The sequence below is a fragment of the Amblyomma maculatum genome, chromosome 2 (genome assembly GCF_055883805.1).
Source record: "Amblyomma maculatum isolate TAMU_Amacu chromosome 2, ASM5588380v1, whole genome shotgun sequence".
In the NCBI taxonomy this organism is placed as follows: Eukaryota; Metazoa; Arthropoda; class Arachnida; order Ixodida; family Ixodidae; genus Amblyomma; species Amblyomma maculatum.
In genome coordinates this window covers 157,347,018-157,372,731 of record NC_139345.1, presented here as the reverse complement: position 1 = coordinate 157,372,731, position 25,714 = coordinate 157,347,018, and the positions used below count along the sequence as shown (strand labels likewise).

At 45.6% G+C, this 25,714-nt stretch overlaps 1 protein-coding gene across 1 annotated transcript in view; it reads left to right on the top strand.

The window, feature by feature from the left end:
- Window positions 1–23,291, top strand: part of LOC146200258 (uncharacterized) — a 61,978-nt gene extending 38,687 nt beyond the window's left edge. Inside the window, exons 10-13 of the mRNA XM_084592311.1 lie at window positions 8,666–8,786; window positions 10,825–10,992; window positions 13,273–13,392; window positions 22,880–23,291. Of these exons, the coding sequence (XP_084448437.1) occupies window positions 8,666–8,786; window positions 10,825–10,992; window positions 13,273–13,392; window positions 22,880–23,071 (601 nt within the window). The 3' untranslated portion in view covers window positions 23,072–23,291. The remainder of the gene's footprint in view (window positions 1–8,665; window positions 8,787–10,824; window positions 10,993–13,272; window positions 13,393–22,879) is intronic.
- The last annotated feature ends 2,423 nt before the right edge of the window (window positions 23,292–25,714 follow it).

Below are 25,714 nucleotides of genomic sequence, written 5' to 3'. Positions count from 1 at the left end.
CAGTCATGGAGAACAGAGAAAAAAACACAGAGCACACTACAATGAACGTACATCGAAAGCCCTGTCACGGTGGCACTGCAGTGAATGAAGGCTTCGGGTTCAGTCCCGGCAGGGGTGGAAGCATTCCCATATCATGTTCTTTCCTAAACTATCCAGTTACATACAAACAAATGATCAAGCAAGGACAGAACTTCATTTTGGCCTACACTACATGCTTCAAAGTCGTCTTGTATTTCCTAAAGAGAAACAAATGGAACCACAGAGCCTGCACGTTGCACTTTCAGCGCTCATCTCATCGATAGTAGCAGGCGCCGACCGAAAACACCTCCGCAAGCTCTCTTTGTCCATTTCCGTGTCAAGCGCTCCATGAAATTTTATCGCTGCAGGCCCTGAACTTCGACTGCATTCTGTTAGACTTTCAGCATGCTCACGGCACCCGCACGGTACATCGATTTCCGACGACGCTAAAAAAAGCAGCACCTTCTCGGGGAATCAGCTGTTTACTAGCAGGCCGCCATGTGCACGCCATGACGCCACCGGCGCACCCTCGCAGCAGCTAAAGTTAGCTATTAGCAAGTATAACTACAAAACTAAGAACGCTTTTACTTGAGCTTAATATTATTCAAAATTAGAAATAGTACCTTGCCAAAATAAAGCTATGTCTGATTTATTTATTGCGTAATAATTGCGTCGTGTTACAAAAAGTTAGGAGACGGTCCCTGCTCAGTTTTGTGCCACACTGTGGCAACAGCATTGCCGAGGATTCGAAACTACCGGGGCGGAGCCACGCTAAAACTGTCTGGTAATTGGACGATTTCGTACTTCCGTCACGATTGACCTCTCAAGGCTGCATCACAGCTACGTAATTTTGACGTCACGCTCACAAACTTGTGAGCGGAGTCTGTAACTCGGCCCCTGTTCGTCATTGCGGCCTATCTGAAAAGTTACTGCACCGATACTCCGGCCCTTACGAGATTGCCCGCCGCATCAGTGACGTCATCTACGCTGTTGTTCCCTTAGCCTCATCATCATCGTCATCATCATCATCATCAGCCTGATTATACCCACTGCAGGGCGAAGGCCTCTCCCATATCTCTCCACTTAACCCGGTTCTGTGCTAGCTGCATCCACTTGACCCCTGCGAACTTCTTAATCTCATCCGCCCACCTAACTTTCTGCCGCCCCCTGCTACGCTTTCCTTCCCTTGGAATCCAGTTTGTTACCCTCAGCGACCATCGGTTATCCTCTCTTCGCACTACATGTCCTGCCCATGTCCATTTCTTCTTCTTAATTTCCACTAGAATGTCGTTAACTTGAGTTATTTCTCTGACTCACTCTGCACGCTTTCTATCTCTTAATGTTACCCCTACCATTTTTCGTTCCATAGCCTTCTTGGTTGTCCTCAACTTAAGTAGAACTCTCTTGGTTAGCCTCCACGTTTCAGCCCCATAGGTGAGTACAGGCAAGATGCAACTGTTGTATACTTTCCTCTTGAGCGATACCGGTAAGCTGCTAGTCATAATCTGCGAGTGCTTGCCAAATGCGCTCCATCCCAATCTTATTCTTCTTGTTATTTCCTTTTCATGGTCCGGATCTGCGGTTACTACCTGTCCTAAGTAGATATATTCGCCTACTACTTCCAGTATTTCGCTACCTAATGTAAACTCCTGTTCCTTCCCGAGGCTGTTGAACATTACCTTAGTCTTCTGCATATTGATTTTCAAGCCTACCTTTCTACTTTTCCTGTCTAGATCATCAATCATTATTTGCAGTTCATCTCCCGAGTTGCTTAGCAAGGCAATGTCATCAGCAAATCGCAGATTACTGAGGTATTCTCCATCTAGCCTTATCCCTAACTGCTCCCATTCCAAGTCTCTGAATACTTCCTCTAAACAAGCTGTGAATAGTACTGGGGAGATTGTGTCTCCTTGCCTAACACCTTTCTTTATGGGAATTTTGTTACTTTCTTTATGCAGAACTATGGTTGCTGTGCAGCCACTATATATATCTTCCAGCACTTTCACGTACGGCTCGTCTACCCCCTGATTTCGCAATGCCTGCATGACCGCCGAGGTTTCAACTGAGTCAAATGCTTTTTCGTAATCAATGAATGCTATGTATAAGGGCTGGTTATATTCCGCGCATTTTTCTATCACCTGATTGATGGTATGGATATGATCGATAGTAGAGTACCGTTTCCGAAACCCTGCTTGATCCTTTGCTTGATTGCAGTCTAAGGTTGTCCTGATTCTATTAGCGATTACCTTAGTAAATACCTTATACGTAACAGACAGTAAGCTGATTGGTCTGTAATTTTTAAGGTCCTTAGAGTCCCCTTTCTTGTGAATGAGGATAATGTTTGCATTCTTCCATGCTTCCGGTACCGTCGATGACACCAGGCACTGCGTATACAGGGTGGCCAGTTTTTCTAGCACGATATCCCCCCCGTCCTTGAGCAAATCAGTAGTTATCTGATCCTCTCCAGCTGATTTCCCCCTTTTCATAGTTTCTAGTGCTTTCTTGACCTCGTCCTTCGTCACTGGTACTACCTCAGCCTCAGCTCCATCCCAAAAGTCACAGCATACTGAAGTTGTGCTCGCAGTTCGGCTAAAGCCCTATCACGATCGTGCACGACTGAACTTTTCATCAACCGCCGCTGGGTGCTTCTGACGCTTCTGTGTACCCTTTCGCTGACTTCTTCCTAGTAGCACCGCGCCACATCGATTCGGTACTACACAGGAAGGGGGCAGTGATACAAACTAATGTTGACGACGAAGCTGAGACAGTCAGTGTGTAGTTGGCGTAGACCACGAAGTTGGTTGCCTGTAATCGCGCTCAAACCACTGTCGGACTTCGGCAGTCTTCTAGGCTCTGGACGTTTCTGAACTTTCGGCGCAATACCCGTTACAATATGATGATATAAAAGTAGCTCCATTCAGTGAATAGATTTTCCACTACTCTGGCACAACAATATTGTTGATATAAAGTGGTCTATAACCACCTTCGATGTGTGCAGTATACTGCGTTATATCCGAAATCAAAGTTGCAATCCGAATTTAAATAGCAATGCACACAACACAAAACGACAAATTGCTTGGCACCAACCGGAACGTACTGCGACAAACAGTTCGGAAGATCGGGATGACTGGCCACGCACGCTAATTTGTTATTAACAAAGCTGGCCCAATAGCAGCGCTGTATACTACTTCGATATTCATGTAAAATGCTTGCATATCTAAAAACAAGACGGCTGGCCGCATCTAAATAAGTCGACGCGCGTTTAGCGCTTCATAAACTAAGAAGAATTTTCCTGTAGGGACCGGGCGCTCGTCGTATGGTTCCACCGTCTGTGTATGGATGGATGGGATGGAATATAGGAGCGTCCCCTTTGAAACGGGGTGGTAGCAGTAGCTATCATGCTCATTTTTCTCCCTATATCCTAATTATTGATTTAGATTGGTTAACTAAACTATAATTCTATGTATTAAATTTTTGTTTCTACATTACACATTTTGTCGCTTCTCTGCTTTTAAGCCACCAATCTTCCAGTCGCTTTTTGCTAGTTTCCACCGCCGGTTTATTCACCCGGCCACTGGTATCTCTAAACCCTAGAGCTTCAGGAACAGTGATTGCGCCTGCATCAACTTCCGGATGGATACCATTACATTCGAGTATAATATGGTCAATTGTTTCACTGGAGTTACCACATACAGCACATGCGTCATCCCCATTGTTAAATTTCTTTTTGTAGCTGCGCGTTCTAAGGCACCCTGGTCTAGCTTCAAAAAGTAGGGCACTGCCTCTTGAGTTATCAAAGAAATCTTCCTTCCTGATCTGCATTTTCCACTTTCGGTATAATTCCACACTCTGTTTCTTTTCCATCGAATTTATCCAATATTTACCTTCTATGTTTTTCGCCTGTTGCTTAATGCTCTTTATTTCTCCGTCCTTATGACTAGCATACTTACTAGTTAGTTTCCTGGTTCTTTTCTTCCATTGTGAGTCAACGCTTTTTATGTACAGGTATTTAAATACTTTAGCTGCCCAACTGTTACTGTCCAATGTCCTCAGGCGTTTCTCACATAATATTTTACTCTGAGCTTCCCGTACTTCGAAAGATGCTCAGCCTATATCTCCCTGTACCGCCTCATTTGTAGTTTTGCCATGGGCACCTAGTGCTAATCGTCCAACATTTAAAGTGCTTGCCAGCGCCGCCTGATGAGCACAATTTTAACTGAAATGAAACAAAGCATATGTTGAGCCGTAGCGAGCCGAGACAAGCTCACTTTGCAGTCGCGAGCAAAGCGAAACTTTAGAAGTAGACGAACGTCTGCTTCCAATGCAGCCGGTGTACTCCCTGCGCGGCGCTTGGCCTTTGAACTGTCTACATTCCACAGGCGTCTTTAAATTACAGCGTCGAGCGTCTTGAATGATTCACGATATCTGTCGGTGTGGACATGGGTGGAGATCGAAGAACTGCATCTATAGGAGCACGTGCTCGCGAGCTCGCTCGAGCTGACTTGTTTGAAGCCGACTGTTTTGAAGTCTCCCTGCAAAGCAGACGTGAGCCAACCATGTACCCCTACCGCTCGAAGAATGGTCAACTGGATATATCTGCTGTTAACTCTGCGCTGTTCATATTGCAGTTCCGGCTAGAAGAAGAGAATTTTGGGCAATTTGACAACTGCTTTGCTGTGCCAGACGCATTCACTAGCGCCTAAGGCGCTTAGGTGCCTGGCTGACAGGCGCTTTGCACTAAACCGGCATTCGTATGTATCCTAACCGCTGGAGCGATTTGTAACCTATCTTCGGCCTGCATTCATCAGTGATGGTCAACGTCCTCGCTCAAACTATCAGCTACATTTTATAGCGCAGCTCTTTGGCGTCCGTTCCTGGGTTTCGCGTCGGCGTCGGCGCCGTCGTCGGCCTCGTAACCAGCTCCGCCCCCCTTTCATCCCCCCAGCGCTAGCACGACTGATACCGCTGGATGCCGCTGACGCCGCTAGAGAGTCAAGATAACGTGACTGCATAGAACACCGTCGCCGCCATGCAGAAAGAGGAGGGGAGGGTCACCCCCCCCCCCCCCCCCTGTTCCTGTATGGCGGATAGGGTGCTCTTCAGTTGCCGACGCGCCGGTTATTTCACGTAGGCCTCGGCACGTCGACGAATACGTGACCACCTTCCCACGGCTAGACCTGGTTCTTGGCGCTGCGGAAGCGAGGGTATCATATTGTTTGCGTCGGCATCGGCGGCGTTGTCCCTGAAACCAATTCCGCAGCTGGGGTTGACTCACTATCGGCGTCAGCAGCATCAGTCAGTCGCTGCTATCTCTTCCCTCCTCCCTTTATCGCGTTGTCCGCTTGCTGCGCGCGCTTCTGCCCCCATCGTTTGCCGCTGGGTGTACACGCCGCCCCCCCTCCCCCCTCTTCCTTCGAGTCTCCGGTTGTCAAAGCGCCGGCTCGAACTTAATTCCTTTCTTCGCTCCTCCTCCAATGCAACCCCTGTGCGGTGGCAATCAGAGAGCCAGATCGGTGGCGGCGGATCTGTATATGTGCACCGCCCGAGCCGAAATTGCCGCTGCCGTTCTTTGTTAAAGGAATACGTGTGAAAAATAAAAAAAAAATTCTGTGATAGCGCATACATGTGTTGCTCGATTTCTTTGGCTCAATCTATCGAAAAAGTGAAACAGCTTATTTGCTGCGCTCAAATTTCGCATTAGGAAGTAACGTAATCGTCGGTAATTTTTTTGCTAGTTTTGGACGCTGATGGAAGCAAATCTGCAGTAATTCGCTGCAGTGAGTGCTCAATCAAATCATAAAATATAGAATCAAAGCTACTACCATTAGAAAACCGGCCATTGCAGGAGCTCGATCGTTTTTCGGATCAGCGCCTGTTCCAATGCTCTAAACAGATCCAAGTTCCGCACTTTTCTCAGAATTGCAGCGTCGTCATGTGGAGTGCGCCGTATATGCATGTCTCCGCTACACCGTGCTCCGACTCTGTATGGCGCTGGACATTTTGATTGTGGCGCTTCTCGTCTGTTCCCTTCTGCTCCGAGGATTGATGGACTTACGCTACAAGGACCCCACTTGCATGCCACTTTGAAGTCAAGCTCTTAACATTTAAAAGATGCAATGCTAATTTCACAACCAGTTCAATACCTTGTTGTAAATTAGAAAGAAATAACAGCCAAAATTAGTAGTAACATTTAGTGAACGCCGAAATGAGCCTGGAAACCAATTCGCTGTGTTCAGAGCGTAAGCGGCACCATTAGGCCTGGGAGCATCAAATTCCTGACCCAATCTGAACCACAGATCTCCTTTAAACCCTGCACATAATCGCTGAAGCAAGATTAGAGAAAATGAAAGACAACAGTAGTTGCCGGTATAAACGACTCTTCGATAGTCTGAAGCGGACGGCTGCCTGATCCAAGGACAACGCAATGTTTTCACGATAAGTGCGCGAAAGACGCGCGCTAACTTCTCAACATTTCGTGCATGTGCTAGCGCTATTTTCATGTTAGCATTCAGCGCATGCGCATTTTCGGCCCGCTATTTCGTTATTCACGCAATCACCGCACAACGCTCTAAACTAAATCTTTCTAATACCTGACGAAGTTACGTATGGCACACATGACCTGTGCAGTGATGAACCAGTGCCGGCACTGCTGCGCATTTTCTATAAGAGGCTCAGTACCCTCAGGAGGTGCTTTCCCTGAGGGGACTGGGACAGGTAGGTCACCGCCTTTTGCGGCGGGTTCTGGCCTGTCACTGAATTTTTATCTGTTGTAGGCCGTCATTGTACCCGCCACCGTTTCTGTGGCGGTGGACGACGGCCATTGTTGCGGCGCGCGTCTTGCTCTCCCTCTTCGTTTTTCTTTCTTGTCTATTTTCTCTTCTGTCTGCACGAGGCAGCGGAGGTGGCTCGGCTACAGAGCCAGTAGCAGGCCCGAGCATTTTCTTTTCTTTCTTCCTACAGCCACAACAACACAACAACAACATTAATAAGGTAAAGATCCACTGAAGGATGACATTGGAAACAGCAAGTCTGTCTTTTCTCCTTGTCTGTGCCACCTCCGCATTTCGCATCCCGACCGGGCACGTAGTCTGTGTACATGATCACATAGGCTTTTCAGTTTTTCAGCATAGGGACAATCCTTTGGTCGGCTCCACCAATCAATTGGCTCGTCCGTGTGTTCCCCGTTAGGCTGGTGTGGATGTTATCAGTTGCGTGTTTTTTATCTTTAGGTTGACTTCCATAGACCAGATTTAACTGTTATGATGGATAATGCACTGTGACAGCCCTACGTATTAGGAAAATTGTTTTTATGTTGTTTATTCAGGTTTGGTTTATTATACAAAACGGAAAAGCGATCAGTGGCGTGTTATTCCAGTGTTATATCAGAATTAGGTGTCCGATATATTGTACTAACCGATACAGTTATATGGGGCTGAAACGTGGAGGCTAACTAAGAGAGTTCTACTTAAGTTGAGGACAACCAAGAAGGCTATGGAACGAAAAATGATAGGGGTAACATTAAGAGATAGGAAGCGTGCAGAGTGGGTCAGAGAAATAACTCAGGTTACCGACATTCTAGTGGAAATTAAGAAGAAGAAATGGGCATGGGCAGGACATGTAGTGCGAAGAGAGGATAACCGATGGTCGCTTAGGGTAACAAACTGGATTCCAAGGGAAGGAAAGCGTAGCAGGGGGCGGCAGAAAGTTAGGTGGGCGGATGAGGTTAAGAAGTTCGCAGGGTGGATGCAGCTAGCACAGAACCGGGCTAAGTGGAGAAATATGGGAGAGGCCTTCGCCCTGCAGTGTATAGTCAGGCAGATGATGATGATGATGATTTTAGTTCATTTTTCAATGTGGTATCCCTGCTGCGCTCTAGAGGGGAAAATATGTGAACAGGCGCGGAAGTTGCATTACTAGCCGTCAATACTTATGCGATCTACTGCAACGAAAATCAACTCGCATGCTGCTGTTCATGAAAATTACGGAAACGATTTCTCCTTCGCGCTCTGCAAAACCCCTCCGTTCGAGCGTTAGCGGGTATATGGAGCAAATGTATCAAAACCACACTGTCTATTTAAAAACCTGATGCTGAAAAGTGCGGATCACTGAGAAAGGAGCCACTCATCGAAGCTGTAATGTCTCATAAAACCAAGATTGTGATAAGTAAACCAGTAAATGGCCTCTGGTGCTTATAGATGTGTAAATTAGTAGCACTAGTCATTTAATTTAGAGGCAGCCGACTAATCTAACGATGTATTTGGGCAATCTCACACGTACTTCTCTACCGAACTGTGCGACGGCAAAAGTGAATTTTTTTGTTGATTGTGTGGTTAGACCTAATGGACCTTGCTACTAAAGGCAGTTGTAATCGATGTTGATGGTTAATGCATTAATGAATAATAAATTGCAGTTAACTGGTAACACTTATCATTGCACTATAGACTAGGACCTGTGAAGAATTGACGGCCTTTTGACAATCCACGATACGAAGTGATAACGCGTCGTATAACCGTGTCTGTAAATTAAAAACGTACTGTGTAAGAATGGCTGCAGAACTAAGGTAAGGCTTGTGTTACCTCATAAAAGGCGACCTATGGAACTATCCCCAGTTGAATATGCATTTTCATCATGCATGTCACTTCCGCAGCAACGTGGACGTGTTCATCGCCATCTCTCACACTCCCGTGCTGCCGGTCAAAGGCTGCAAAGTGGAGCCCACCAGTTCATGGACTCACGAGCACATCAATGACTATAGCTTGCCCTCACTGGTGAGTTTGGAATGAAAGAAATGTTCCTCCTTTTAAGACGAAAGCCTTTCTACCCTCATGAAGAGAAATCCCGTGTGCGAGATTTGTGTGCGAGATCTGTCTTATTCCGCGAGATTCCGGGAGATGTGTTCTTGTCTAGCGTTTCTGCCATCTTGAATCTCACACTTGAACGCGCCCCAAAGAACGTCACGCGACAGGAGCGATGGTACGCCGAGAGTAGGGAAACAACAAGCGCTCACTTCAACTTCTTGTAAACTCTAAGAAGTACAATACACATATAAAAAAATGTATAAAACCAGGACAACAGTAACTCAAAACACGCCCGCAAAATTAAAAATTATTCAAGGCGACAATAAGAGTAAACTTATAACAACAAAGAATACAAGTATTATACCTAAAAGCGAAACCCGCCATCCACGGCGCAAACTAGCACTCACGGGTCCAATGTAACAGCACTCGTGTGCAGCTCACAACGCCTTGCACAACCGACAAGCACTGAGACCGCATCTGCGTGCTATCATCCTATATAAGCAGTCCATAAAGAGCTAATTCTTTATGTGGCAGCACCACAGACGGACGATGGCCTTACTTATTACCGTTACCATCTGTGTAAAATGCTTTCATAATATCTCGTGCGAGCTTGTATTTTCAGTGATGAGAATTACTGTACTTGAAAAAAAAAAAGCAGATTTTGACATCGAGACTCATGTTGAAACGCACGTAAATCGTCCGACTGTGGTGGTGTCGCCTATTTTTCACAGATTCCATATCGGCTTACAGCTCAAAGGTGCAGACTCAATGTGTGTCCCTTGTGCTGGGCGTTGTGTGGTGAACACATTATCTTTGTTGCGCTGGACATGTGAGTGCTAGTTTGCCCCGTGTATAGCGGGTATTACTTTTCTTTTGGGCGTAATAGTTTATTGTTTATATTTCTATATACGTTTAGTTTTAATTTTTTGTGGGCTTTCCATAGAAGTGGTTTTCTGGTTTTCTATAATAATAATATAATAATGGGTTCAGAGGAAGTGAAAGGCGCAGTATCTGTCCCACTTGTTGCTGCGTAATTTGTTTTGGTGTGAGTACGTTCATTCCTGGAGTTAAGAAGTTTAACTGAGTGCCTGTTATTTCCCTATTCTTTCTGTTGCCCGTATTTATGCGCTCTTGTTAACTGTGTATTCCCACAACGTGCCTAGATATCTGCATTAAACATGGGTTCGCAGAATCGCTCTTTTAAGGTATCCATGCATTAAAGACAAGACAATATATTGCGAACATGAGGCATGCTTAGTGCAGCGGCTGGACGGAGTGCAGCCTTAATCCACACATTGACTGCCGAAGTTGTTTTACTGTGGTCAAGTCACTGTTGTATTGAATGATCTAGCTTGACGGTAACGCGTAGGCTAGACCAAGTTAACGAGTGGATGGCGCTACCACTTGTAAACGCCACTATTCACAAGCACATTTTATATAATTTCAAAAGCACTGTGGGCCTCGTCAGAAATGAAATGAATACAGATTCACGACAGACGACACCCTGGCCTTCACTTTTTTTTTAACTTGCATCTTTTATTGCAGTTGATAGTATTTTTTTTTTCAGAGCGGCACGATTGATATCGTTGATGTAGAGTTTTTGTGCTCAAATACAAGGACAAGAGAGGCGACACACACACATAACCGAGCTTGTATTAGATGCCACTGTTATTTGTCTCTAGTTTATTCAATGATGCATATACGGTGTTCATTGTCCAGTTCAGGCTAAACTTGGTTGAAATTATAGAATATCTGCCATTACGTGAAGACATATGCGGTTAAAAGCTGTTTTTTTTTTTTCAGTCCGCTTCTGCGTGTGTCGCTTCTCTTTTCCTTCTCTTTGTTTGCGCTGAATACCCTGCATTATGATTAACTACCAACTCGTCCAACAGCAAGTTTCAATGATATCGCTTATCGCTGGTCCTGGTTCGTAGACAGTCTGCGTGAACTGTTCAGCGCTGCCCGTGAGCAGGACACATTTAATAATAAGCACTGCGCCGCCTCACAGAGTGGCACGCTGGAAATGCTGAGGGAAGGCCGCAACGTAAGCGCCACGCTAGCGATGTCGCTGACGCTGGGCGTCCTGGACTACGGCGTGTCCGTCTCGGGTCTCGCCGGCATCGACGGCACCTGGAACGTGGCCTGCACCCACAGCCAGCTGGAACCCTTCGAGCAGGTACGTATGTCCAGATATGCGGTTACAATACGAACTGGCCATCGATTGACGCTTCATTCGCGATAAGTCAGGCAGTATTGTTTCGACCTTTAAGCGACACGGCAAAATGTGTCACGCCAAATGCCTTGATTGCGGCAAACCAACGAACGCCAATCAGCTTACTGTCTGTTGCGTATAAGGTATTTACTAAGGTAACCGCTAATAGAATCAGGACACTCTTAGACTGCAATCAAGCAAAGGATCAAGCAGGGTTTCGGAAACGGTACTCTACTATCGATCATATCCATACCATCAATCAGGTGATAGAAAAAATGCTCGGAATATAACCAGCCCTTATACATAGCATTCATTGATTACGGAAAAGCATTTGACTCAGTTGAAACCTCGGCGGTGATGCAGGCATTGCGAAATCAGGGGGTAGACGAGCCGTACGTGAAAGTGCTGGAAGATATATATAGTGGCTGCACAGCAACCATAGTTCTGCATAAAGAAAGTAACAAAATTCCCATAAAGAAAGGTGTTAGGCAAGGAGACACAATCTCCCCAGTATTATTCACAGCTTGTTTAGAGGAAGTATTCAGAGACTTGGAATGGTAGCAGTTAGGGATAAGGGTAGATGGAGAATACCTCAGTAATCTGCGATTTGCTGATGACATTGCCTTGCTAAGCAACTCGGGGGATGAACTGCAAATAATGATTGATGACCTAGACAGAAAAAGTAGAAAGGTAGGCTTGAAAATCAATATGCAGAAGACTAAGGTAATGTTCAACAGCCTCGGGAAGGAACAGCAGTTTATATTAGGTAGCGAAGTATTGGAAGTAGTAGGTGAATATGTCTACTTAGGACAGGTAGTAACCGCAGATCCGGACCATGAAAAGGAAATAACAAGAAGAATAAGATTGGGATCGAGCGCATTTGGCAAGCACTCGCAGATTATGTCTAGCAGCTTACCGGTATCGCTAAAGAGGAAAGTATACAACAGTTGCATCTTGCCTGTTCTCACCTATGGGGCAGAAACGTGGAGGCTAACCAAGAGAGTTCTACTTAAGTTGAGGACAACCCAGAGGGCTATGGAACGAAAAATGGTAGGGGTAACATTAAGAGATAGAAAGCGTGCAGTGTGGGTCAGAGAAATAACTCAAGTTACCGACATTCTAGTGAAAATTAAGAAGAAGAAATGGACATGGGCAGGACATGTAGTGCGAAGAGAGCATAACCGATGGTCGCTGAGGGTAACAAACTGGATTCCAAGGGAAGGAAAGCGTAGCAGGGGGCGGCAGAAAGTTATGTGGGCGGATGAGATTAAGAAGTTCGCAGGGGTCAAGTGGATGCAGCTAGCACAGAACCGGGTTAAGTGGAGAAATATGGGAGAGGCCTTCGCCCTGCACTGGGTATAATCAGGCTGATGATGATGATGAACGAACGCCCGCAAAGATGGAAAACGTGTTGGACTAAGTGACAGAGTTCACAATCGGTAAACCAGAGGCCCTCAATGCAACTGTGGATTAGGATTAATTTTGCTACTGTAAGACAGATAGCGGACATTTGGAACATCAGCGAGAAGCACAAAAGGAGACGACGAAACTCGAGCTCGCTCTGAGGAACGCTGGCCTTTGCAGTAGCAACGTGTCAGGGAAGACATTCCTGATCGAATATTTAGGGGAATCCCGGAAGGTGGAGTAGATTTGTAATAAGGGAGTAATTACTCATTGGCATCCACCCAAGCGCAGCCATATGGCTGTAAAGGAAAGCTCTACAGATTTCTCAGAAACTTCGGTAAAGAAAACTTCGACCTGGTCCGGGGAAATCGCTGTGCAAATCGCCTAATTCGCCTCATTACTGCCCATAAATTAGACCTTTTGCCACTAACATTATTCGAATGTCTGGCCTTCTTATCACCTGAGCCATGTTTATCATGAGACAAAAGTTTCTGGACGGTCACGACACACAGGGATACAATGCATAGACATGCAGCCTGTAGCATATGGCAGAAGTCCAGCTTTTCAGCTGGCATTTCCAGGAAACGTGTCTGTACGCAAATCTGTCAAGCAACCGACCTTGCATTAGATCCTAATGTTCTTTGTTTCTAATTCCTTCAATGATGCATACGCGAGGTTTATTGGCAAACATTTACTGAACATTATAGAATCTTTGCCATTACATGCAGACATTTGCCATTAAAACTTATTATTTCAGTACACTTTGCTCTGAATAGGCTGCCAGCTGTCGTAGAGAGCGGCGATGTTTCATTCGTCTTCTTTACTCCCGGCGGTTCACAGACATGCCGTAATCCCCTGACGCGGGGTACGGTTGGGGCAGAGGATCTGCTGGTGTACGACTTCAGCAAGAAGACCAGAGCGTGGCGTTCGTTCGAGACCTCTGACAGCATCAGCGCCAAGGTGGGCTGATTTTGCGAACTCAAAGGACGTGACACGTGAATTTTGCGTCGCAGCGCTTTCTAGCAGAATACTTGTGCCGGCTGGGCTTATTACTGCACTTTTGGCTCAAGTCGCTTTGGGATGTTAAACCCTACAAACCAAACCAAACCAAAGCCATTGGGAAAACGCATTAGGGTTGTAATAAAATAATATGACCATGATCGACTGTCCAATTACCTGCCCCATGACGCCTTCCTTTAATAATCAATCAATCATTCATTCGATATTTATGTAATGTGCGCAGGAACAATCATATGGTCTTTGTGCTGCAGCACGAATAAGAAATAAAATAAAATATATAAAGTAAACAAAAATGCACACGCAACTTTTACACACACTGATAGAACACAAAAGTAACAACTGACGCATGAAATGAAATTAAGACAAAAAGAGTCACGGAAAGAATGAAATCAGTGAATAGCATGCCTTGTAGACACGGTGTAAGAATTGTAGAGCACATAAAAAAATACGATATATAGAAAAAAAAAGAACAAAGGACAGCCATTGACTATAGTATTATAGAAAAATACATAAACAACTATTCTAGGTGCAACAAGTATGTGGTACGTAAAACACAGGTTAGAAATACAAGGAAATGCAATCAAGAAATACAATTGAACGTTGGACAGTAAGATTCCAATATAAAGTTTAAAGTGAAAATATAAACACGGAACGGATAAAAAGCAGTTCAAGAAAAAAGAAAAAAACAGCTTTGGACAGGAGGAAAAGTAAAAGTTAAGAAAATACAATATTTAGGCTCGAAAGTGAAAGTTATATGCGATAAAGTACTGTTTAGAATACAACGCTACAAGCATCCAATATAAATGAAGAGAGCGAGTTTCGTAAGATGTCAAGGTGAAGACAAAAAAAGTTTAGAAACGTCTGCATTCTGTCCAGAGGGAAATGGGAATATAGAGGCGGAGAAACAAGAAACGGTCTGAATTTTTTCATGCCCTTTTCCGGAACGCGCAGTAACTCTATGAGCTGAGAGCACATAATGTGGCCATGAAAGTTTGCACAGGAAAATTTTATCTACCCTGACGCGACGGCAGTTAAGGAGAATGCAGTGGGGTGCTCCCAGTGAAGCGAGAGGAGGAAGTTGCGCAAGAAACACGATATCGAAATGCCCGTAAAAATGTTTGCTGTACTTTGTCGACCTTGTCACAGTTAGATTTGCAAGTGCCATTCAAAACAACCGACGCGTACTCCAAAAGCGGCAAGCATATGAACAGGTACAGCTTTAGGAACGGAAGGGGAATACGGAACTCTCCCCAAACTCTGCAGATGATTCCCAGTGTGCGCATAGCCCGCTGAGCAATGCGTTTAGTATGAGAGAAAAAGCTGAGGGTGCGGTCAAACAGTACACCAATCATTAATTTCATCAACCCTGTCCAACAGCACCGAATGTACAGAATAATGGTAGAGAAGGCTGTGCGATTTACGTCTAAATGAGACAAGCCTAATTTTGTAAGAATAGAGGCTAAATCCATTCTTCGCACACCAATCGGAGAAAGCTGCTACGTTCGATTGCAGCGACAAGCATTCATGAAAAGAATGTAGGATTTTGAATATATTTATATCATCAGCATAAAGAAGAAACGAGGAGTTCTTGATCACCGAGGAAACGTCACTGATAAAAACGGAGAAGAGAAGCGGGCCTAATGTCGAATCTTGAGGAACTCTACTGGTTGCAGGGTAAACGAAGGAATTCTGTCCATTGACACTGACAAAGCAGAAACGATCAAGGAGATAGATACGTAGGAGGGCTACAACTGAGACATTGACGCTAGAGAGTCGAAGCTTCTCAAGTAGTAAAAAGTCAGTAAGAACGTCGAAAGCTTTGCTCAAATCACAGTTCAGTTCAGTCGTTCAGTCGTGTCCGACTCTTCGTGACCCTATGGACCATGTCACGCCACGCTTTCCGGTCTCTCACTATCTTCCTAACATCACATTACTTCATCTGCAGCGCCTCGAGGATGCCATCTAACCATCGCGTTCGCTGCCTACCCCTTCTCCGGCGACCCTCAACCTTTCCCAGCATCAAATCTTTCTCCAGCGACTCCTCTCTTCTCATCAGATGACCAAAGTAGCTAAGTTTTACCTTAGAATTTGACCCTCCAATGAGCAGTCAGAGTTTATGGTCGACAATATCAACTGAATTGATCTTCTGGCAGTCCAAGGAACTCCCGAGAGTCTCCGCCAGCACCACAATTCAAACGCGTCAATTCTTCGGCGGTCAGCCTTCTTCACAGTCCAACTCTCGCATCCGTACATCACAACTGGAAAGACCATAAGCACGAGTTATACGGATCTTGGTTGGCAGACTAATGTCTCTGCTCTTTACTAGGCGGTCAAGTCTAACCATGGCTCTCTTTCCCAGAAGCCGACGTCTTCTAATTTCATGGCTGCAGTCTCCTTCCGGGGTAATCTTGCAGCCGAAGAAGAGAAAATCTGTCGCAGCTTCCACTTCTTGTCCCATGATGCTCCAGGACTTGATAGGGTAAGGCACCATGATCTTTGTCTTTTTAATGTTTAGTTTAATCCCAAACTTCGCACTCTCTTCTTGTACGCGCATCAGAAGTCTCTTGAGTTCCACTTCACTTTCTGCCATTAAAGTGGTATCATCTGCATATCTAAGGTTGTTGATACGTTTTCCAGCAATCTTCACTCCAGCTGAAGAATCGTCCAGATCGGCCTTCCTCATGATACACTCTGCATACAGGTTAAATAGGCAGGGCGACAGTATGCAGCCTTGTCTCACTCCTTTCTCAATCGGAAACCAATCAGTAAGACCATGCCCAGTTCTAACTGTGGCCTCTTGCCCTTCATACAGGTTCCTGAGGAGACAGATGAGGTGAATTGGAACTCCCATCTCTTGGAGAGCTTGCCACAATCTGCTGTGACCTACGCAGTCAAACGCTTTCGCACAATCAATGAAGCAGAAGTAGATGGGTTTCTGGAACTCTTGCTTTTTCCATGATCCAGCGAAGGTTGGCAATCTGGTCTCTAGATCCTTTGCCTTTGCGAAACCCAGCTTGCATGTCCGGAAGCTCCCGATCCACATACTGCTGCAGCCTACCTTGAAGGATTTTTCAACATCACCTTACTAGCATGCGAAATAAGCGCGATAATGCGGTAGTTGGAACAATATTTGGCACTGTCTTTCTTTGGAATGGGGATGTAAGCTGACCTCCGCCATTCCTGTAGCCACTGCAGGGTTGTGCAAATCTTCTGCCATAATTTATGCAGAATGTTAGCAGCGTCATGGTTGAGGTTTTGAAGCAACTCAGCTGGAATGCCATCAATTCCGCTACCTTTGTTCTTAGCAAGGCTGGCTAAGCCCATTCAACTTCACTCTTCAGGATGCCCGGCTCGAGATCAGTAATCACAACAGTGTTATGTTGGTTTTCCACATCCGGGTCCTTCTTGTACAGTTCTTCTGTGTATTCCTGCCACCTCTTCTTTATCTCTGAGGCTTCAGTGAGGTCGTTCCCTCGTTTGTCCTTTATCACACCCAGCTTAGCACAGAAGCTTCCTTTGATGTCTTTGATTGTCTTATACAGAACTCTTGTGTTCCTTAATTGGCTGTTGTCCTCAACTGCTTGGCACTGTACGTTTAGGAAGGCATTCTTATCTCTCCTTGCTATTAATCCGCATTGAGAACCTTTTATCTTTCTCTTTCCCCCATAACTTTTTCCATCCTCCTTTTCCCAGCTTTTTGCAAAGTCTCTTCAGATAACCAGTTTGCTTTCTTGCATTTCTTTTGCTTTGGAACTACCTTAATAGCAACTTCTTGTATTATATCACTAACATCAGTCCACATCTCTTCAGGCTCTCTGTCTTCTAGACCTAATTCTTGTAATGGGTTCATCACTTCCACAGCATATTCTGATGGAATTTGATCCAGATCATACCTGGAAGGCCTTCTAGTTTTCTGCGTTTTCCTCAGGCGAAGTTTAAATTTAATTTGGCAACAAGAAGCTGATGATCGGTGCCACAATCGGCCCCAGGCCTTTTTTTACTGCTTGTGTAGCGCTTCTCCATCTCTGCTGGCAAAGAATATAATCAATCTGATTCCTGTACAGATCGTCCGGTGAAGTCCATTTGTACAGCCGCCTCTTGTGCTGTTGAAAATGAGTGTTCGCTATGGTCAGGTTGTTTTCTTGACAAAACTCTACTAGCCTCTGCCCAGCTTCATTTGGCTCACCAAGACCGAACTTGCCTGTAATTCCGGATATTTCTTCACTCCCCACCTTAGCACTCCATTCTCCTATGAGAAAAAGGACTTCTGATGATGGAGTGCGGTCTAAAAGGCATTGCAGGTCCGCATAAAATCTCTCAACGTCAGCTTCTTCAGCAGTAGTGGTTGGTTCATAGACGTGGATAACTGTTATGTTGAAAGGGTGACCTTGGATCCGAAGTGAAGTCATTCGGTCGTTTTTGGGATTATACCCTAGCACTGCTTTGCCCATTCTTCTGTTTACTATGAGAGCAACCCAATTCCTCTCTTGGACTCGTGCCCACAATAAAAGACATAATGGTCGCCAGAGTTAAATTCTCCCATTCCAGTCCACTTGAGCGTGCTGATACCCAAGTAGTTACTGCAGCGTTCATAGGTGTCCAGCCAGTCATCGACGTCTTCATCGCGACGACCAGCGAACAGCGGCGGGTCGCGTTGTCGTGTGGGCATAGTCGGAGGGGGTGGTGCAGCCGAGGTAGAGGGTGCTGCCGATTCGCGGGTACTCTCGGTAGACATAACGATGGTGGCAGGCGGTAAGCAGCGACCGGAACGTAGCTCCAGAGAGAGGCAGGACACAAAACAGCAAGAGGATCAAGTCTCACCTCCACCACGTGTGGAAGAAGGCCAGGTCGAGACGGCAAGGCAAGGGATGCCGTGTCTGGCGTTTTACTCCGATTACAAAGCCCAGGCGCGTGCCGGAGCCGGCGCCGCGGGACGATGATGATGGTATGTACAAATGAAAGGAAGATGATTGCATGTACAAATTAAAGAACGTCCACAGAAGGCTCACACAATCAATGTTCATTCTGTCCATTTCCCGCTTGACATCCAGTTTACCTTGCGTCATAGATCTTACATCCCACGTTGCTATGTGATATATCTCCTTGCTACATCGCACTTTCCGGTCGCTTTCCGACACATCCACAACTGAGCGTCCTTTTGGCTTTAGCCCAGCCGCTTCTATCGTCCTGGAGCTACTAGGAATCGCCCTTTGTTCATCCCCAGTAACATGTAGGACACCTTCCATCCTGGGAGAGGGGGGGGGGGGGGCTCACCTTCCGGCGCCATATCATTAATGCTTTTGTGACTGGCCATAGGGCTTTCTTGGCAGGAAATTCTGGAGTGGGTTGCCATTACCTTCTCCAGTGAATTACATTTTGTCAGAACTCTCTGCCGTGACCTTTCTATCTTGGGTGGCCCTACACGGCAGAGCTCACAATCACATCGAGTTTCGCATGGCCCTCCGCCACGACAAGGCAGTGATCCATGAAGTGAAATCACAGTACACAGTGTCAACCTGACCTCTCTGAAGGACTGCTGCAGAGGCATGCGTCATAAACGTGACTAGGTTGGTTGAAGTAGAGCGACCCGATATGAAGCCATGTTGATTCGGTACTATGATATGTTTGAGATGGAAGGAGAGCACGTTGTGCAAAGCTAATTCGAAGAGCTTAGAGGTTACACAGGGAAGAGAAATCGGACGAAAATTGGAAACAACAGATTTGTTTCATGACTTGAAGACAGGAAACACGCGTGCTATTTTCCACACGCGAAGAAAGGCAGCATTTTTGAAATAGTTATTAAATATAGCAGTTAATTCTTTGTACAAAGACACAACTGAAGGTTTTTATTAGGGCGACTGGAATGTCATCATGCACAGGAGACAAAGGTGCAGACGCTTAAGGCTCGCAGTTTTCGACTCCTCGTCAAAGAGAACGGAATTAGGTGGTGCACCAGATGGAAGGCATACAGAATCGCAATGTGGAGATTTGCGTACAGAGGAAATATTTTGGGCAAAACTGTCGGCAATATCCCGAATTCCCGACCCCTGAGAGTCAACTAAGTTTATACACGAACCCGATTTAATGGAACGCTTGCGAACTTATTGCCAAAACTGACTAGGACGATTTGAGCCACTTATTATTATTATTATTATTATTATTATTATTATTATTATTATTATTATTATTATTATTATTATTATTATTATTATTATTATTATTATTATTATTATTATTATTATTCATTCCTGAACTAGGTAAAAATGTTGGTTTGCCAGAGCCTTGGAAAACTTGAATGTCAGCGCTCGGCAGCAGGTATACGCATCTCAGAAACACTGTGTCTCATCAGAGAAGAACTTCCAGTTCAAATTTTGAAAATAAAAACAAATACCATGAAACCGAAACGATTTCAATTTATTTCTGCAGTGAAGGGAAAAGGTTTCTTTAGTAACATGATTGGTCATAGTCTTGTGGCACATACCAAAAGGAAAAATGATCGTGAGTGTGTGAATATTACGGACAAGAGCATAAGCTGTACAATTATTTTGCCGAGATATATTTATAAACAACAGTTTCATTCAACAGATAGGTAAAGTCAGGTCAATGTAAAACAAAAAAAAACTGCATTGTGGATCTCGTTACAGTAACTGTCGTCTAGCACCTATTGCAAGCTAGTCCAAAAGGCTTCTCTATCTCAGCCGTGAATTTAACTGTCAGCCGCCAATTTCCCACAGGTTCCACGTCTGAAGATCTATTCTGTTACCCTAAACGTCCATCCTTTATTTTTTCTTCTTATTACGTACCCTGCGCTACGACCATTCTTCATGAATGGAAATATGTTCGCTTTAACTCACGTTTCTTCTCGAACCCACTCTCAGCGTTTTTCCTATTGTTTTCATACCCACGGTTTGATGCAGTGTCGCGTTTGATTTCACGCCTTTTTCTGAAAATATACGGCCCTGCCTCCTATGACAAAAGTGAAAAAAGCCCTGTATATATGGCGTCAAGGAACAACGACGTCGAGAGACGAACACACAGCACGTTGATGATGATTCACAAATGATGTTGAAGTTCCATGAAACGAAGGGTGATGATGAGTAAACACAGATGTAGATGAAGTTCGCGTGGCGTGACATGGTCCATAGGGTCACGAAGAGTCGGACACGACTGAACGACTGAACTGAACTGAACTGAACTGGATGAAGTTCACAATAAGTGTTCACACTTCCCCCCGGACGAAAGCGGCCATCCTGGTCGCAGGAATTAAAGAGAAAAAAGACAACGGGCTAAGGGCGTAAGTCGACACACATGTATAATCTCAGTTCCACGACAGCGACAGTCGTTGACAGGAGACGCGGGGGCTGCACGATAGTTCACCGGGGGACGTTTTTTCGAGCATCGTGTACGGACCAATGAAGCGGCTTAGAAGTTTGTCAGACAAGCCTGGTGTGCGTGTAGCCGTCTCCACGGTGACACCTTACGGTGAGAGGCGCCGTAGCTGCATTTCCACGCAATCTGGGTGGCGTCACGACACTCGGCAATGCTTGAGTTGAACTGTTCATAGGAGGGTGTGTCAGAAAGAACAGGTGCAGGGAAGAAGGATGCCTCCATGCAGAACGTAGCAGCCCGACCATAGACCAGGAAAAATGGAGAGTAGCGGATCGTGCGTTGAACGGCAGTGTTGTATGCGAAAGTGACCAAAAGAAGCAAGGAATCCCAGTTACTGTGATGAGGGTCGATGTATGAGGCTAGCATATCGGACAGAGTGCGGTGAAAACGTTCAGTGAAACCATTCGTTGGCGGGGGTAGGCGACGTTGTTTTGCGAACAATGTTTGTGGCATAAAGAACTTCGGCCATGATTGTACTAAGGAAAGACTTGCCTCGATCGGACAGGAGAGCACGAAAAGCTCCGGGCCGCAGAATAATGTCTCACAGGACAAAGCTTGCTATCTCAGCAGCGGAATCAGACGGTATAGCTGTGGTTTCGGCATACCGGATGAGGTGATCCACGGTTGTTACGATCCAACGATTTCCCGCCGGGGTTAACAGCAGAGGGTCGTATAGGTCAGTGCCTACAACGTCGAAAGGTGTGAAAGGGCAGGGAATGGGTTGAAGGAGGCCGACTGGCGCTGACGTCGACCGTTTACGGCGTTGACATAGCACACAAGACGCAACGTACTTGGCAACGCTCGATGAGAAACCGGGCCAGAAAATGCGTCTCGATTCTGTCGTAGGTCTTATGGCAGCCAAGGTGACCAGCGATGGGATCTTTGTGGAAGGCGTGCAAGATCTTAGGGCGAAGACAATTGGGAACAATTGAAGGAGGCCGACTGGCGCTGACGTCGACCGTTTACGGCGTTGACATAGCACACAAGACGCAACGTACTTGGCAACACTCGATGAGAAACCGTCGTAGGTCTTATGGCAGCCAAGGTGACCAGCGATGGGATCTTTGTGGAAGGCGTGTAAGATCTTAGGGCGAAGACAATTGGGAACAACGGGCACCCCCGATTGGCTGAAACAGTTGCGATTATGCTAGTAAAGCTGTCCACCCTGCATTTTAAAGTTGGCAAGTTGACGGTTCAGTCGAGAAGTCAGGGGTAGCGAAGTACCGTTGAGCCGATCGATTAGCGGTTGGTTAGTGGTGTTTAACGTCCCAAAGCGACTCAGGCTATGTGAGACGCGAAAGAGAAAACAGAGAGTGAGAAAACAGCGCGTCTAAAATTTCAGCTGCGTATTTCCGCATGCGATCCCATGGCCTTCGGCCTGAAGCTCTTGCATGGTTTGGCGGTGCGTGGATTTCTTTGCCTGACAAGAATGTGGAATTGCAGTCACTGGTAATAACCTCTCATGTTTGGCCTAATAACCAATCATTTGAAACAACAGCTCTATCTCGTATGATTCACCGCTTTTGTGGCCAAGAGATAAAGACGCTAGACAAATACTAAAAGTAATCTATCGGCTGTCACTTTACATTCTTGCCAGAATGAGCGTCATACACAACAGCTGCGTCAAACAAGAGGAGGGGGAGGGGCTCCTGCTGACGGCCCGTTCTGCCATGCATAATTAGAAAATATGGCCTGAAATGTTAGAGGTGCATCTCACAAGACAGGCAGTATGGCAATAAATGGAACAGCCTTCGAGTTTCTCTGCCTCAAAATTTTCAATATAAGCATGCATCTCACTGCACTGATTAGAACGTCAATGATCGCATTTTATTAGTTGCTGATATACCATTGTCCCTCAATCTCACGTGTAAAAACAACGTTTGTGTGGTGTTCACTGCAATTAAAGGCATCCTTGAAGACTCACTTCGAAAAACCTTACATTGCAATGGATTCAGCAGAGTTGCGTGTTCGCACCCAAAAACAGCTTTAAGCAACTAAGGCGTAGTTGTTGTTTTTTTATCCTGATTTCGCCCCACAGGTGCGCAAGTGCGTCCAGATGATGCGCTCTGCGGGCTTCGACAGGTTTGGCTGGGCCATGTACGACGTTGACCTGGAAGACCACAGCACGGCCTGCGTGTCAAAGGGTCACAGCGAGGCCAGCACAAACCGCTTGGCGCAGGCTAAGCAGCTGCTCAAGAGCATGGCGGCGAGCAAGGCGCTGGGAGCATGATCGACGGCAGCCCTATGCAATCGGCTACGCCGGCAGACGCAGAGGGAATCATAACGTGCTACGTTGTTACAGAGCACCTAGAACTCTCTTCTTTTTATAATGTAGTGCAAAGCGTGGTCTCAGAAACATCTGCGATGCAGACAAGTCGCCAGACGTTTCCATGTTAATGACATATGACCACAGTACTCTAAACGCAGGCAATCGGATGTAGTATTAAATATTTACTCGAGCCTAGGCAAACCACGATTCTAACCAATGCCTTAAAGTTAAAGCCTCCTCCTCTTCAGGACAGCACGCAGACGACGTTTATTTGCACGAACCTGCTGCCGCTTACTCGTTTCAGCGTCGCTCACCAACATCTCACTCTCCTTCTCGTAGTGTGCACAGTGCTTTGTGCCGTGAAGTCCTTTACATATGCTCCACTTTCGGAACGAACACTCAACCAAGCATTCCGGGCTATCTTCACAGGTTACAGCGCTCCAGCAAGCAACGTCTCCCAGAGACGCGTGATTCATGCAGCCTGTGGAGGTTAGGTCACGTGTTTTATATTTTTATGACATGTTTTATTGTGTGACGAGGAAATCTTGTAATCGAAGTGGACCTAAGAGCTTCCTGTAGCAGTTATGACACTTAATTCACCTAATGTGCGAGCTGAGCTTGCAGTCTCCAGTCAGGGCCACAGACAGGAGTAAACGGAAACAGTCATCTACAGTATTTTACTTTACAACTATCTTGGATGCTTTCTGTATTGTCTCTCTGCTATTCATCGCTATCACCCAAGACGTAAACCGCACACAAAAGGAATTTTGTCAGTTGCCGAACCGCGAAAGGAAAAGTACGATCGAGAATAGAAATTGAAACCAAAGCTCCCTCACTATTCTCTCTCTCCTTCTTTCATTGTATACCCAGCTTTTTTTCGCGTTGTGGGCAACTATATCTGAGTAATTAGCCCAAATTTGTGCCCTTATTGTTTCCGCTTAATACCAGCCACCGGCTTTTCCACTGAAGGCTAATCCACAGTCTTAGAAGAGGCGGAATAATGGACCGACAAACACATTACTACTGACTGTTTCGACAGTCTAACGACAACAGCTGTTCTCGCTTTCATTACGTGAAGGGAAATATTTTTTCAATCAAATCTGTATATTAAATTTTGAGACATTAGCCGCGCTAACCTTGCTTAAACCGATAAAGATGTGCGAAAGCACTCGCACGGTTAATATGGGTGGATCAGGATTTGAGCTGTCGTCGCAGTTTTCCAAAGTTTTGAACGTTTTTGGTTGGGTTGGCTGTTTGTGAAAGAAAAAACGCATTTTCTGTCCCACTTCTAAGTGGACACAGATACTCACGATGAACGGCATACCTTTGGACCTGCATGTGTTGTCGGTTTGAATTGCTATCTGAAAGTATATAGTGTCCAACTTGACTAGCTGGTGGGTGCTAAATCCAAACTGGACGCAGCACAAAGTACATTTCTGTCTCAAGTTTGATGCACGATCATTTGATATTTCGGCGTCACTTCCTGTTGGCTCCACTCATGAGGCAGTTAAGGCTTCCGCCTTAACAAATGGTTAATGATGAACCACGTCTTGCAGAAAATCTATGAATATTGTTTCAACACAAAACGTTCGTCGAAATCTCAAGAGTATCGAATAAACAGTGTTTCCTCTGACATAAGTTTATTCCCAGGGTCTCGTTTGCGCGGCGAAAAAGCACGAAACATGAAGAATGCACGAGGAAAAGGCTGGTATTTTGGGCGTTTCACGTCACATGGATCATGGCGTAGTGCAATGAGCATTTTTACATCGTGCTCCGAGCCCTTAACAATGTACTGAAGCTTCTTGGTTTTCTTAAATAAATTGTTTTTAGATAGCAGCCTGCGTGGCAACATCAAGAAAGGCAATGGAATGTGGAATACCTAAACTGTTCTATTTGTATAAAATTTACAGTAAGCAAAATATAAAATTGCTGTGAAGTGCGCTGCTGCTGCCGGTACGTGCCATAACTAGGGCCGCAAATCATCAAGGTAATGGACCAGCCACAGAAGGCTGACCTAAGCGCGGTCTCTGGAGCAACCGCAGAGACGATGGACGAACAACCATGCAGGCTGGAGCTTTTCGCTCACTTTTTACAGCGTTTTTTAGTGCATTCTTTTTTATTTTAGTCTCCAAAACGCCAGCTCAATGTCATTTACCCCTAAGCAGCAAGAGAACCTGCTCTTAGAAATGGTAAAGTCAGTGTTTAGTTCCTAGCAGAGTACCTTGCTGGAAACCCTAATCTTTTTCCCAGATCACTAGCTCTTCTTAGGAACCACCCTGCAAATTGCACCAAAATGAGTACGACGTTTCTCCTTCGGGCCTTCGAGAAGCAGCGGCCTTGAGTTCCGAAAGCTAAACGTTTATACGGTTTTTTCACAATTATTCAGGTGTTAACCCTGAGCGGGACGGCCCCATCAAACATGTTTTGCTGTTCGAGCCCTCATCTCTTGACGCCATCTGCTGGCATTCAAAAGGCGTACGAGCTGCGGTGATCAGCTCTGCAGGCTCACGAAGCCTGGTAAGCGGCCTTGAACGGGATACTAAATCTAGGAAGACCGCGAGAGTAACACGAAAAGATGAATACATTTTACTACTACTACTGCTA